The sequence below is a fragment of the Stenella coeruleoalba genome (assembly GCF_951394435.1).
Source record: "Stenella coeruleoalba genome assembly, chromosome: 6".
Lineage (NCBI taxonomy): Eukaryota > Metazoa > Chordata > Mammalia > Artiodactyla > Delphinidae > Stenella > Stenella coeruleoalba.
In genome coordinates, this window is record NC_137151.1 from 85,297,221 (window position 1) to 85,311,300 (window position 14,080).

The window sequence follows — 14,080 nt, forward strand, 5'->3', positions numbered from 1 at the left end:
TTTGCATTCTGGCTTTGTTGCTTAGTAACAATGTGATGTGAGCCTCGTTTTCTCATCTACAAAATGGGGATTATAAAACCAACCTCAGAGGAGGTGTTCAGGGTTGAATATGATAACAAATGAAAAGTACTGAATGCAGAGCGGAAGGTCAGTCAAAGTTCCCTTGCACTTCCCCTCCTGCACTGTTCCTTTTAAACGCACGTTGTATTATGTTTCAGATTTGACCATGATAGTGATCACTGATCATATCAGCATGTGTGGTGCAAGGAGTACATTGGCCAACATTCCCTTCCACCCTGCACAGGCGAATATTATTCTTTAACCTGGTGACTGTGAATATTATCCTTTAACTTGGTGACTGTTATCTGCTGAACCTTATAGCCATTGCTCTTTCTAAACTCTCCATTGTGTGTGAACATTGGTTCAAAAAGTGCCAAACGTAAGGCTGGCCGTGTTGCTGTTGCACAGTGCGGCCCTGTCAGGTGCTCTGAAGGTGTGATTTCATGTCTTGAAATACCACAGTTTGCTTGTGGAGTGTGACTGGGTGAGTGCCACAGAACAGTTGTTTGTCATCATCATTAAGGTGCCCCTGTGAGGTGAGGCTGGTGAGGCATGGCGGGATTCTTGGTGCTATGGGGGGAGCCTGGGGTTTGCGGGCTTTGACAGGTGAAAGACACATGGTCATTCTCTTTTCTCACCCCCATCTCCTGCTCTCTCTTAAAGGTGTTGCCAGCCCACCTTGGACAGTGCCACTGCTCGTGGTTTGGGTGGTGGGTGTAATCAAGAGCACGTATGTGTGACAGTTGTAGGTCAAGAGGAAGAAGGTCTTCAGGTTTGCAGTCAGTGCCGGGCTCATTCCCAGGTAGTGCTGGCACATAGTGGGTGAGCAGTGAGTTGATTGAAGGGATTTGTGCGGGAATGGATAAAGTAAACGGAAGCATTTGCTTATGTTTTTCATGTAGTCGAGTTACTTTCTTCTAGGCTCGAGGAATTTCCTGTAAGGAATAGCTTCTCAATGAAGACTCTGCCCATGCGCTGGGAGGTCTTTCTTCTAAAACTGTGCTGGTACTCTTAGGACCCCAAAGGAGCTTGGTCCATGATAAGTGCAATCATACTGCACTTTTATCCTTACCTGTTTATTCTGTCTTCTGCCCTGGATGTCAGTATTTGTAAGTTGATTGAAACGTTCAGTCCTTAGAGATGATGACTATTACACAATCCTTTTCTTTTTTTGGCTAAATATGAAGTTTTCATTATTCTCCATGTATGATTTGAGGGCATTGGCAGTCGTCCAGGTCAAGTTAGAGCTGGAGATGAAAATGAAAACTCTGCAGCATCCCGTTCCTAATAATTTTTGTGTTTACATATTTTTGTTCTCTTCCTGTCAAGTTTATTTTATGTGTCCTTACAACACATCTCTTCATTCTTACAAATGGCCTTGTGTGTTTGGAGCACCCTAGGGCTTCTCATTCATCAAATCTACACTCCTTAACTCTACCTAGACTCCTCCTTACGTGCTAGTGTAGATTCCAGAAATACAGCTTAAGAAGTTCAAGGACAAGTCTCTGTGAAATTGCACATCGTTCACTCCCTTACTCACTTTCTGAATTATGTTTAGATTTCAATCTGATGGGAAATCAAATTAGTGCTCAATGATAGGATCACTGATTCATAATTTTATAACTAATCTGGCCTTTGCTCACAGAATCCAGACCCTCTTTTATATCACTGGTCAGTGCTAAACAGGACTCCAGGCAGAAATATTCTCTGCCATTGTACGTTGCCACCCCCTGTTGCTGCCACAGCGGCACCTTTCTGGTTCACTTGATTGATGGATTCATCCCTTCCTTTCTCCTTCCTTCCTCCCCTTCCTGAAAGCTTGAAAACTTGATAAGGCATCAGATTTACAGGATGAAAGATCATCTGGAATCAATGAACGTATACTGTCAAATAACTCCAGATTCCATTAAATGAGAACCACCTTTCATTCTTTAAGACTGCAAGAGATCAAGAAAGTCTGGTTCACTTATGTCAGGTAGCAGGGCATGTGGATATGGTGGGGTCTGCACTTGGGTCAGAGAGCCTGATTTCAAATCCATCTTAAACCCTTGGACTGTTAGTTTTTTCATCTGTAAAATCATACCTTACAAAAATGGTGGGGAGGACTCAATGAAATAATCTCTATAAAGCACTTAGCATAAAATAAGATATCAAAAATGTTAACTTGTTATCATTGTAACTCAAGTGAATTCTTAACTGAATGGCTGCATTTCCTTGCTTAGATTTGTAATACTACATATTGAAGAACTTAATGTCATCATGTATAAAATCAAGAGAATATTATTATAAAAGCTGTATTGTCTTTAATCAGCTTGTCGAATGTATTGTTAAACTTATTTTGCATATTCACTATGGTTCAGAAAGAACCTGGTTTGTTTAATTTGGTGCTTTTAGTTAGAGCTGTGCTTCTTCCTGAAAGTAGAACTGAAAATGTAGCTTCTGTTATTATTTTATTAATGCAAAACAGAAAATGAAAAAGAAAGTGAGGGGGAAAAGAAAGAAGCATGGTGTATTTGAAAGTGAAACTACTACTGTACTATGAATTTGATTCTTTTTCTCTCTAGATCTTTTAGAGAAATCTCGTGTTGTTAAGCAGCCAAGAGGTGAAAGAAACTTCCATGTGTTCTATCAGCTGCTTTCTGGTGCCTCTGAAGAGCTCCTCAGTAAGTCCCTGTTTCTTTCTTTCTTTTTTCTTTTTTTTTTTAAGAATTTTATTTTATTTATTTTTGGCTGCATTGGGTCTTTGTTGCGCTGTGCAGTCTCCTCATTGTGGTGGCTTCTCTTGTTGAAGAGCATGGGCTCTAGGTGTGCGGGCTCAGTAGTTGTGGCTCACGGGCTTAGTTGCTCCACGGCATGTGGGATCTTCCTGGACCAGGGCTCGAACCCATCTCCCCTGCATTGGCAGGCGGATTCTTAACCACTGTGCCACTGGGGAAGCCCCAGTCCCTGTTTCTATGTTTTAATTTTTACTCTTGCAACATTTTCCAAAGCAGAAGCATTCCATACACTTTTCTTCTTCTTAAAATTTTCCCATGATTCTGGCTGAAGGGAAGAACAAGATGTGTTGGCTTCTGCCACCTTGCAGTCTTTGTTTGATATCTGTCCCCAGAGTACCTCACCAGGTACTGGGACATGTCTCAGATGGTTTGCTAAAAGAGCTAAAAGTTGAGGGAGGGTCTCATCATCAATTTAAAAAATAAAACGGAAGAATATAATTAGTCCAGTTGGGGAGAAAAAATTAGCAGGGAGTAGTAGATGAATACAATTCTATAAAAACAAATTGCTCAGTGACGATTTAAAAATAGTGGGAAGACATTTGCAACTGATACAAGAGATCAAAGTCTGACCTATGTATATTTTAGAGAATTAATATAAGTCCATCAGGATAGGCAATAGCTAAGTGATGAAAAGTTTTGAGCAAGTAGTTCAAACAAGAAGAGCTATGGAAAGTCAACACACTTGGGGGAAAAAAATCATCCTTACTAATTATTGACAAATGTAAATTGAAACAGCACTGAAGTGTTCACCACACATGTATTAGCAAAAGTTATTAAAGAGGATAAAGCTGGCAGAGTTGTCAGGCACTGATCTGCTTAGAGCTTGTGGGTGTCACTTCAAAGTGAGGACTTCTTCCTGGGGGGACTAATTGGCAAAGCAGAATAAGTCATAAAATGATCAGAGCCTACCGCCCAGGTGCACCACTTTTTGGAATATACCCAATGAAATAATTCAAAAGAATCCAAAGAAACATTCTGTGTGAAGACATTTATCACTGTCCTTTATTTGTTATTATAAACTGGAGAAAATCCAAACGTCCAGCAGTGGGGGAATCCCTGGGCAGACATCGTACGTTATAAGGAAATAGTACGTTGAAGATACTTTATATTATCAAAGTTTGGAAAGAACCTGTCTCGATAAGAATACATGTAAAAACAAGCAGAGTTTGAAATATGTACAATGGTGATAAAGGTGATTTTAGAAAAATACTGATCTTTGGGTATCAATTTTTGTTCTATTGCTTGAATGCATAGTGTGAAATCTTTTTATCTGAAGCGTTAAGGGGATGAGATATTGAAGATGATTAGATTGGTTGAAGTACCTTATAAACTTGTATGTGTGATTCAATAGATAAGCTTAAACTTGAGCGGGATTTCAGCAGATACAATTACCTGAGTCTGGACTCTGCCAAAGTTAATGGAGTGGACGACGCAGCAAATTTCAGAACCGTTAGGGTAAGATGTAACCCTCTTATTACTCTTTAAAATGGGTAACACTATACTGCTCAATCAGAATTGGTAATAATTCTGAGTTTTCTTTGATGTATAACTCATGCTCCCTGAGGTTTTAGAATTATAGAAGAATTTGTTTTATTTTTATTAGTTTGATTTTTTATTAGCTCAAAAATCCTGTAGTATCGAGAAGGCCATGCTTTACTGGAGCACGCAGTTTTACTGTTTGTCAAAAGGAGCTTTCTTATTATATTATCTTGGGGTTTAACTTTTAGTATTGTACTGAAATTCCAAATGTCTTTATAGCCAAACTCAGTAGTTAAATTCCACATGTAAACCTGTCCTACAGTCATGTTAAGTCAAATCTGTTTTTCAGACAGAAAGTCATGTTTATATACAGTTTTCAAAAAATCATGCATAAACCAGAATAATTAGCATTTGTGTTCATTAGAAAAGAAATTATTTTAAATTATACTCTACATTCTATGTTTATGAGACACTTGGAAAATTACTTCTATAGGACGTGATCTGATAACTGTTATTTACTTCTAAATGAGAGAGCTGTGATAGTGGTGATGGGGGGGATAGGTTAGATTATAGGTAAAATAAGACTGGAATCGGTTCATCTTTGGGGGTGAGTGAAAATAACATGGGGTTCTTTTCCTGCTCTTCAGACTTTTATATACGTTTGAAATTTTCTAGAACAAAAAATCTTACAGCACTCCCATTACTATGTAACCTAGTCACTATAAATAGTTAGATAGACAGATAGGTAGGTAGATAGAGAGACAGAGAGAGATAAAGTAAATAAGGAAGCAAGCAAGCTGGGCTATTCTTAACAAGAAAGCATTTCTTAAGAGTATCATTTTTTAAAATTGTCTCAACATTCTCTTACGGAAACCTGTTGACTCCTGGACATGATTTTAAGACTTGAGTTCAGGACCAGTTCCATAACTGCTTTACCTGGCAAATCATTGGCACTCAATAAAAATTTATGACTGGACGAATGTTCTGTGTTATCCATAGTTTGTGGAATCAGGCACTTCACCTTTGCAAACTACAGTTTTTCTCGTATGTAAAATAAACGAAGAGGTTTTTTTTTTGTAGGGGGTTATGAAAGCTGTTTGTTTGGAGTCAGAGTGGGAACCCAGGGCTCAGCTCTCAGCCTTCTCTCCCTCTGTCTTCCTCTTTACATGCCCCCTTTGCCACAGCCCGTGAAGTACCCCAGGGCTCCTTGAATCAGAGCTTGAAGCCACTGAACAAGATAGAGCCCCACATTGGTGCTATTTCAGGTCTCTTAATAGGTTTGTCTTTTGGAAAGTTTATTCCAGGACACTTTGTCTTTTTGTTGTTGTTGTTATTTTTGTTTTTTTTCAGAGCCGAATCTGTTATATGATTTATTTTTAAAAAATAATAAAGAGCTACAGAAAGAAAACAGGTGCTTTCCCCCCCTCCCCAGAATGCCATGCAGATTGTGGGTTTCATGGACCACGAAGTTGAGTCCGTGTTGGAGGTGGTGGCCGCGGTGTTGAAGCTGGGGAACATCGAGTTCAAGCCCGAATCACGAGTGAATGGCTTAGATGAAAGCAAGATCAAAGATAAAAATGGTAAGTCAGCAGAGGACAGACCCTGTTTAGCAAAACTGGCTTTGAACTTCTGCCCAGTTTTTAATATAGAAAGTAAAACTTGCTTTTCACTGAGTTGAAAAGGCTTTCTAGTGAAATCGAGCAGAAACATAATTACAGCTCAGTCTGAAGTCTTTTGATTTATATATTTTACACTGTTGGGTTTGAAAACGATTTAGAAAGAACAGTGTAAGCCTTGAAAGTGATTATGAACAGCAGATATGCAGTCACTGTTTGTCCATTCCCGCACAACAGAGTTAAAAGAAATTTGCGAGCTGACCGGCATTGACCAGTCAGTCCTAGAGCGAGCCTTCAGTTTCCGAACAGTTGAGGCCAAGCAAGAGAAAGTTTCAACTACACTGAACGTGGCTCAGGTGGGTGAAACATAATGTCTGGAAGGGAGTTTTTAAAGTCTGTGGTATTTTTATATAAGTGGAAACAAAAATTTTATTTTTTAGATTATTATCTTAACTGTCATGCTGTTTTCTAGGCATCGTTCTAGGCACTAGGGACACAGGGTAACCTAAACAGATAAAGATCCCTGCCCATATGGAGCTTAAAATTTTGGCAGAAGGAGCCAGACAAAGCAGTAGACCTAATAAATAAATGTATATAGCAAGCTAGCAGGTGGTAAGTGCAGGCGACAAAGAGAAAACAGTAGAGCAGAGCAAGGGACATCCATAGTGTTGGGGGCAGAGAAGTCGAGTGAGCTGAGAAGTGACTGGAGAGTTTTGAGCATGGGTGGTATGATCTGCATTGTATTTTAAGGAGTCATTCTGGCTGCAACGTAGAGAGCAGAGTGTAGGGGACAGACGGGCGTCTTAGTCACTTTGGCTGCTATAACAGCGTACCGTAGACTGGGTGGCTTAAGCAAAAAACATTTATTTCTCTCAGTTCTGGAGGCTAGATGCCTGGGATCAGGGTGCCAACAGGGTCGAATTCTTGGTAAGGGCCGTCTTCTTGATTTACAGACAGCTGCCTTCTTACTGTGTCCTCACATGGCAGAGAGAGAGAGCAAGCAAGTGAGCTTTGATGTCTTCATCCCCTTATAAGGGTACCAGTCCCATCATGGGGACACCACCCTCATGACCACATCTAAATCTAATCTAGTCTAAATCTAAAGGCTCCACCTCCAAATACCACTGCATTAGGGAGTAGGGCTTCAACAATATGGGTTTGGGGGTGAGAGGACACAGACATTCATAGCACAGGGGAGCACACAGTTGTGTGCTAACCCAGAGATGATGGTGGCTTTTGAACCAGGTGGTGGCAGTGGAACAAGAAGTGGTCACCTCTGGATATGTTTTGAAAGTGGAGACAACAGGACTTGCTGATGCCTTGATATGTGTGATATGAAAGAAAGAGAAGAGTCAAGGATGACCCTCAACATTTTTGGCCCAAGCAACTAGGAAAATGGAATTGCCACTTATTGATTTGCAGAAGGCAGTGGGGGAAGCTGGCTGTGGTCAAGAGGCCAAACTGGCCTCGCTGCCTTTCTGACTGTTCCCCCTCCAGCCTCCACACTTAGGCCAATGAAATCTTTCTAAGACACAAATCTGAGTTGCTTGTGTCTTCTCTCCTTTGGTTCAAAATGGATGAACAGGTGTATACATGCATGCATGTATACCTAGGAGCTTGTGGAGACCCTTTCAGTGTAAACCCTTTGTTCTATGGTTTAGACATTGTCCCACCAGTCCGTGCTCATCTGGCCTAGAATTAAATGACTAATTCCGGACTTTTCCCACTCAGGCCTATTTTGTCCAACTGTATTCTCATCCTCCTTGCAAGTAGCCTTAAGCTTAAGACAGTAGATTGGGTTTAATCTCTCTCTCTGCTGCTCTGGCCTAGTCTTTCCTAGTAACCCAAGAATGCCTACACACCTTTAACTTTCTTTCAACTTTGATTTCTTATTTTAGGTGAGGGATTTGGGTTATGGAAATACTGTACCTTTATGCATATGTTAGTTTGATGTATACATAAAGTTTCTAGCTATAACTGTCATGTGTCCTTCTTTCTAAGTTACTACTACTGCCGTCACGTCTGTCCCCGTCCCCCTCACTCATTCAAAGTCAGATGGTGAGTCACCTCATCAAGGAAAGTTTGTTGAGAGCCTGCACAGCACAAGCCCCCACGTAGACTGTTAGTAGGGACGTAAGGGATTAAAAAGGACTTTCGCAGAAAATAGTTTCTGAGCCAGACTTTGAAGGATTTAGATGTATAAAGAATGGGTGAAATGGCATTTCAAAAAGAAAACAGTGAGAGGAGCCAGGTTTGGAGTACGTATCAGGAAAAGGGTTGATCAGGCTTGCCTATGGCTTTAGATATGTGAAGAGGATTCAAAGCAACCTGGCTGGAAAGGTTACGTTTGGTGTCCGAGTGGCGCGTCTGCAGCAGTGGTTCTCAAACTTGAGGGTGCATCGGAATCACCTGGAGGGTTTCTTAAACACGGTTTGCAGGCCATACCCCCAGAGTGTTTGGTTCAGTAGGTTTGTGGTAGGCCCGAAGAACTGGCATTTCTGACAGGTTCAGAGGTGATGCTGCTGCCACGGTGGTCCATCCAGAAGTCACATTTTGAGAACATTTCAGTAGCCAGAGTGGAGATTGTGAAGTACATAGTGATGCGATGAGAAAACATCTAAGAGGCCCTTTAGGAATATTTCATACATATATGGAATATATGTGGATATATATGGGATATGTACATGGATATATTTTTGTCTGTTTTTATTGTGTGTTTTACTCTTGCTTTTTAATCATCCTCTACAGAAACCAGGCCCAGGTGCCTCTTACTTTGATAAGCTTGAGTCACCTTGCATCACTCGGTAAAACTTTTCCACATTCTTTTAACCTTTGGCATAAAAGAGTTTGGCTTCAGATATTTGATTATTCAGCTCCTTTTTCAAGTTTTTTTTTTTAATGTAGGGTTCAGAGTATTTGTTTCTACCGATCTTATTGCCTAGAAGATTTTGATTCTACGAGATGTGATTTGTTCTATTAACTTTTCCTCATAGCTTCAATTCTTGGGCCCCATTATCATCTTTATCGCCCCATGCCTCATTTTCCTCAAGGCATTTAGATCTTTCCCCAGATAGAATGACTAATATTGAAATAACAGAAACTCCAGGCAGAGTTACTATTCAGCTTCTACCACATACTCCCTCCTTGGCTTCCAAGGTCCTCTGTCATCTGACCCAAAATGACTTTTCTCAGTTGATTCCCTGCTGGTTCTCTAAATGCCATGCTTATTGTTACCTTATTTTACCTAGCCCTAACCCTTTGCTTATCCCCCATGCTGCTCATGTCATTGCTAATTCCTTCTGCTGTCTAAATGGTCCTTTAATTGCACCTCGTCCAGAAAGCCTTCCTTGATCACATAGGCCCCAGAGTCTTCCTTCTCTGAACTCCTTTTTCTCCTGCAAACTCCCTTGGAACCTGCCCTTTGATTGTTTGACTCCTTGGTTTGACCTCCCGCATTCTGCTGTAAGCTCCCGGAGGGCGGACCCCACATGTGTGCATCTCCGTGTCTCCAGTTACCATACTGACCTGGGCTTGCCTGAGAGTGGTCATCACGGAAGCAATTCCACCTGGGATCTTTCTCTAAGAGCTTCATCAGCTGCAGAAACTCAGTCTTTTCATTTGTGCTTAGAATCTGAGATGACAGGTCAGCATCCTCGGTGTCTTCCCTCATTTCTACGCACCTTGTCCGTGATCCTTAAATGGGAGTAACCCTTCCTGCCCTTACTTTGGAGGATATTATTGTGGAGATGAGGTGGCACGAATCAGACTCAAGAAGTTACAGGTAGCCAAGTGACAGCCCCTGCAGCCAGATGTAGCTCAATAGGCATATTTTATTTGATGAATATTTGAGGAAAGGGTAGTTTTTTGTTTTTTCTGTTTTGTTAGCTTGCTTTTTGAATTTTGAATTTGAGTGCCTTTAACCTGGAATGCAGTCTCCAGCCCCCAAAGATCCCACTATTTCCCGTTCATTTCTGTTGTTCAGTCCCTGAAAGCATCTGAGTTTGAGACTTCTGGAATAAGTATTTGAAGGAAAGCAAGGAAGATTAATATTGGCTGTGGATACACTTTAAAAATTATAAAGCCGTTTACCAGAATAAGTGGTCACTGTTAGTTCAGTTGCATACTGAAATGGTGGTTTGTTGGAAGCAGATAGCACACAAGTAAGAAGGCTGGATGACGTGATGATGAAATAGGGTCTGTTTACAAATAAGTAGTGTTTGGAGATAACTTGAATTTACAAGAAGAAAGGGGAAAGGATTAAGAAAGAATTATTTAGGCTCATGAGGCAGTAGTAGAGAAGGAGGATACTTCAAAAATCATAATTATAAGCATACCTGTAGACTTACTATGTGCCAGGTACTGCTCTAGGCACTTAAATTTTCTATTTCAAGAAAATAAAAACTAGAAGAAAGGGTATTGGAGAAAGGATAGCCATCTTAATTAAGGCTTCTTTCTTTGTGTCAGCATTTTACATACATTTTCTGCTGTGGAATTATTTACCCACCCTCCCACCCCCCTCCATGTCCATGTTTAGCATTGGACAGTCAGGCTCTATTTTTTACCAACTTCTGGGTGGATTTTCTAACCTTCATTGGAGTAGCTGCCTGAGACTTAGCGAGCAAGGTTTGGGATTAGCATGGAAGTATCAGATGAAGGGAAAAGGTACTCTCTTTCCAGCTGCAGTACATTGCCTGCAACAGGGAGTGAGTCTGTTTTTTAAATTGTTACACTTCATTTAGGAAGAATTGCAGAGAAAGAATTTTCACATAATCCAGTAAATTGTGTTCTTTATAAAATAAAAATATAATGGTTTACTTTAACTGTAATGCCCCACTTTCTACTTATAAGCAATGAAACACACACATATGTCCACTGTTGAAGACAGCAGCAAAACCTCTTCTTTCCTCCCCTGGGGCCCGTTACTTCTCAGGCTGCTGCCGCCCATCTCCAGACCTCCCCCGGAGCACTGGTTTCAGACATATAATTAGTACTTCCTGCACACCCTCGGCACCCAATATGTTTAAGGGCTATTAGGCTCTCCTGACCAAACCTAACTTTTCTCCAGCCTTTGCACTCTAAGTCAAGGTCAGAGAGACATATATGTCTTCTACCTCTTCTTTGTCAAGTAGCTATGAACAGCTTTCAAACAAATAGATAAGGAAGTAAAAGGGCTTTATTTTTATTATACAAAGTATTATCCAACAATGTATTGTTTTACTGCTTGTTACAAAAGATTTTTTTTGAATGCTCAGAAGATTGAATGATGAAAAATATTTACAGGTCCCATCAGTCAAAACCATTTTAATGTATATCCTTTTGAGTTTCCTACATGTAGTAGCTTAAAGAAAATAGTTGTTATTATAATAAATATATAATTTTTTATTGTCACAAAACATAACAAGGATTTTTTTCATTTCATTATCTAATTTTTATAACTATCATTCTGTGGTGACTGTGTAACTTCCCGCCCAATAGGTGCTTCTTTATTTATTTTACTCTGCCCCTGTTGTTGGACTTCTAAATTGCCTGTGATTTTTCTCTGTTCCATAACATTGAGATTAATATCTTTGTGGTGAAAGCTTTTGCAATATTTAAAATTAATTTCCTGGGATGTGGAAAAGTATAATAACTGGGTATAAACAATTTGCCCAATTTTCTTAATGGCTTGACTGTTCATCCACAGTACAATAAAAACGCTCTTGAAAAGAAATTTGAAATAAAAGAGCTTTCGGTATCTTTTTAAAAACTTCATTATTTTTATTGAAATTAAGCATTGTGGTAATTGCAGATATTGCGTTTTTCTTTTTCTTTTTAATAGGCTTATTATGCCCGTGATGCTCTGGCTAAAAACCTCTACAGCAGGTTGTTTTCATGGTTGGTAAATCGAATCAATGAAAGCATTAAGGTACTGAATCTCTATAAACAAATAACTCAGTTATAATAAATGGTATTCAGAGTATACACATTAAAGATACTTTAATTTTATAATCAGGTAATTGATTACCACTTACAGAGATTATTCCTTGAAAAGAATTTACCTTGTTTAGGATTGAAATTTGTCAGTGATTCTACCTATTTTGTTTTGCCGTGTGTGTTATAAGAAATCTCACTGGTGAATAGTTTAATGGTATTTGCAGAGTAACTGTGAGAGACAGCATCCCAGGTCCTGGTTGTGACTGATCTACTAACTAGTTGTACACACACTTGGCTGAAGAGGTCACTTCACCTCTCTAGCTACTAATATGTTCTTCAGTAAATGAGGGTATTGGACTAGGGGATTTTGAAAGACCCTACCTGTTATAAGATTCAGTGATCTCTTTTTTATAATTAAGCATCTAATAAAGAAGGCCTTAGTCATGCCTTCTTTAAATAAGTCATCTATTAAGATTTCTGGAAGATTCCATACCAGCGTCCTCTCTCATACATTTAAAAACAACTAAATTATATTCTTCTAGGTCTGAAACACAATTAACTTGTAATATATGTCTATATTCCTTGGTATGCTTTTAGTGTTATATTTCATGCTTAAGTTAACCCTTCAATTTGAAACTATTTTTAAGGCACAAACAAAAGTGAGAAAGAAGGTCATGGGTGTTTTGGACATTTATGGCTTCGAAATTTTTGAGGTGAGCTGCTTTTTTTTTTTTTTTTTTGGTATTATCTTTGTTAATGTAGAACAGTTTGGAGATTAAATCATGCATTCTATAGACAACATTTAATATAACTAAATGTTTGAATCTACAAATAACTTTTGTAAAGATGTAACAAAGTGTGTGTGTGTGTGTGTGTGTGTGTGTTTTAAGTGCTGAGATCCAGCATTTTAGAGACAGGGCTATTTAAAAAGACTTCCTTGTATTAGTACTTGACTTTTAGAATGCAGATTCAAAATTCTTACTGTGAAATTTCCAACAAGGTATACGGACATTATGTCTGTAGTCATTTGTTCATTTGTAGGTTGCTTGAAAGTGAAGTAGGCTGGTGCCATGAAAAAAGCCAGGAGTTGGGAGAACCAGAGCTTATGGCCTGGCCAGAGCTGGTCACTTCACCTCTGTTGGACTCAGGCAGAGAGGTTCTGTATTAGATGATTTGTTGGGTCTTATCCAGGTGTCATACAACTGTGATCTTATGAGTTCTGCTGCAAAGCTTGAAAAAAAATTTCTGCTGAGGTTCATAATGAAATTTTAAAAAAGACTCCATGGGGCTTCCCTGGTGGCGCAGTGGTTGGGAGTCCGCCTGCTGATGCAGGGGACGCGGGTTCGTGCCCCGATCCGGGAAGATCCCACGTGCCGCGGAGCGGCTGGGCCCGTGAGCCATGGCAGCTGAGCCTGTGCGTCGCGAGCCTGTGCTCCACAACGGGAGAGGCCACAGCAGTGAGAGGCCCGCATATCGCAAAAACAAAAACAAGAACAAAAAAAAAAAAAAAAAAAAAGACTCCATGCTTATTTCAAGTTAAATATTTAAACATTGTAGACTTATATTAGAATTTCCTGTTCACCCCCTTGCTAACTCTGACATTTAGAAGCCGTTTTAAGGAGCTTTTAAAACTCTTATTCTCACTTTTAGCAGCGGTACTTCAGTTTGGTTCAGGAAAATAACGAGTAGATCAGGCTTCTCCTTTCTTAACCCTCCCCGTAAGTAATTTGTGAATTCCTTTAAACAACCAGGCCCTACCCAGAATGACCACCCAAAGGATTGACATGTTTCAAGTTATCAGGTTCACAGAGTCATAGAAAAAACATCAGCCCATTTCCTGCAGCTCAGCCAGGCCTTTCTAGTAAATGCCTTTTTCTTAGAACATTTGTTTTGGGGATAGCGCCTGTGCCTTGCTTTATCATGTCCCATATTTAATAGCTAGTGGTAAATAATTATTGAGGGCTGACTATATGCAAGGATTGTGGTGTTATGTATGTTGTCTGATTTAATTGCCATCACAGTCTCATGAATTAGCTGCTATTATTATTTTTATTTTATAGAAGAAGTGAGGCTTTGAAGGTCAAGTAACTATCTCAAGGTTACATGGCTACTAAATGTCAGACTCAGGATCTAAAGCTTAGACCTCCTTGATAAATAATAAAAGGTCTTCTACAGGGCTTTTCCTCACTTTTCTCCCCAAACTCACATGGTTCCCGGTATCTGGAAATAAGGAAA

The 14,080-nt window shown here is 39.7% G+C and overlaps 1 protein-coding gene across 5 annotated transcripts in view; it reads left to right on the plus strand.

Moving 5' to 3' along the window:
• Positions 1–14,080, plus strand: part of MYO1B (myosin IB) — a 183,357-nt gene that overhangs the window by 121,254 nt on the left and 48,023 nt on the right. For all 5 annotated transcript variants that reach the window (XM_079925368.1, XM_079925367.1, XM_079925369.1 and 2 more), the window contains 6 exons: positions 2,625–2,723; positions 4,189–4,292; positions 5,749–5,896; positions 6,170–6,288; positions 11,751–11,837; positions 12,493–12,558. In XM_079925368.1, coding sequence (XP_079781494.1) covers positions 2,625–2,723; positions 4,189–4,292; positions 5,749–5,896; positions 6,170–6,288; positions 11,751–11,837; positions 12,493–12,558 — 623 coding nt within the window. The remainder of the gene's footprint in view (positions 1–2,624; positions 2,724–4,188; positions 4,293–5,748; positions 5,897–6,169; positions 6,289–11,750; positions 11,838–12,492; positions 12,559–14,080) is intronic.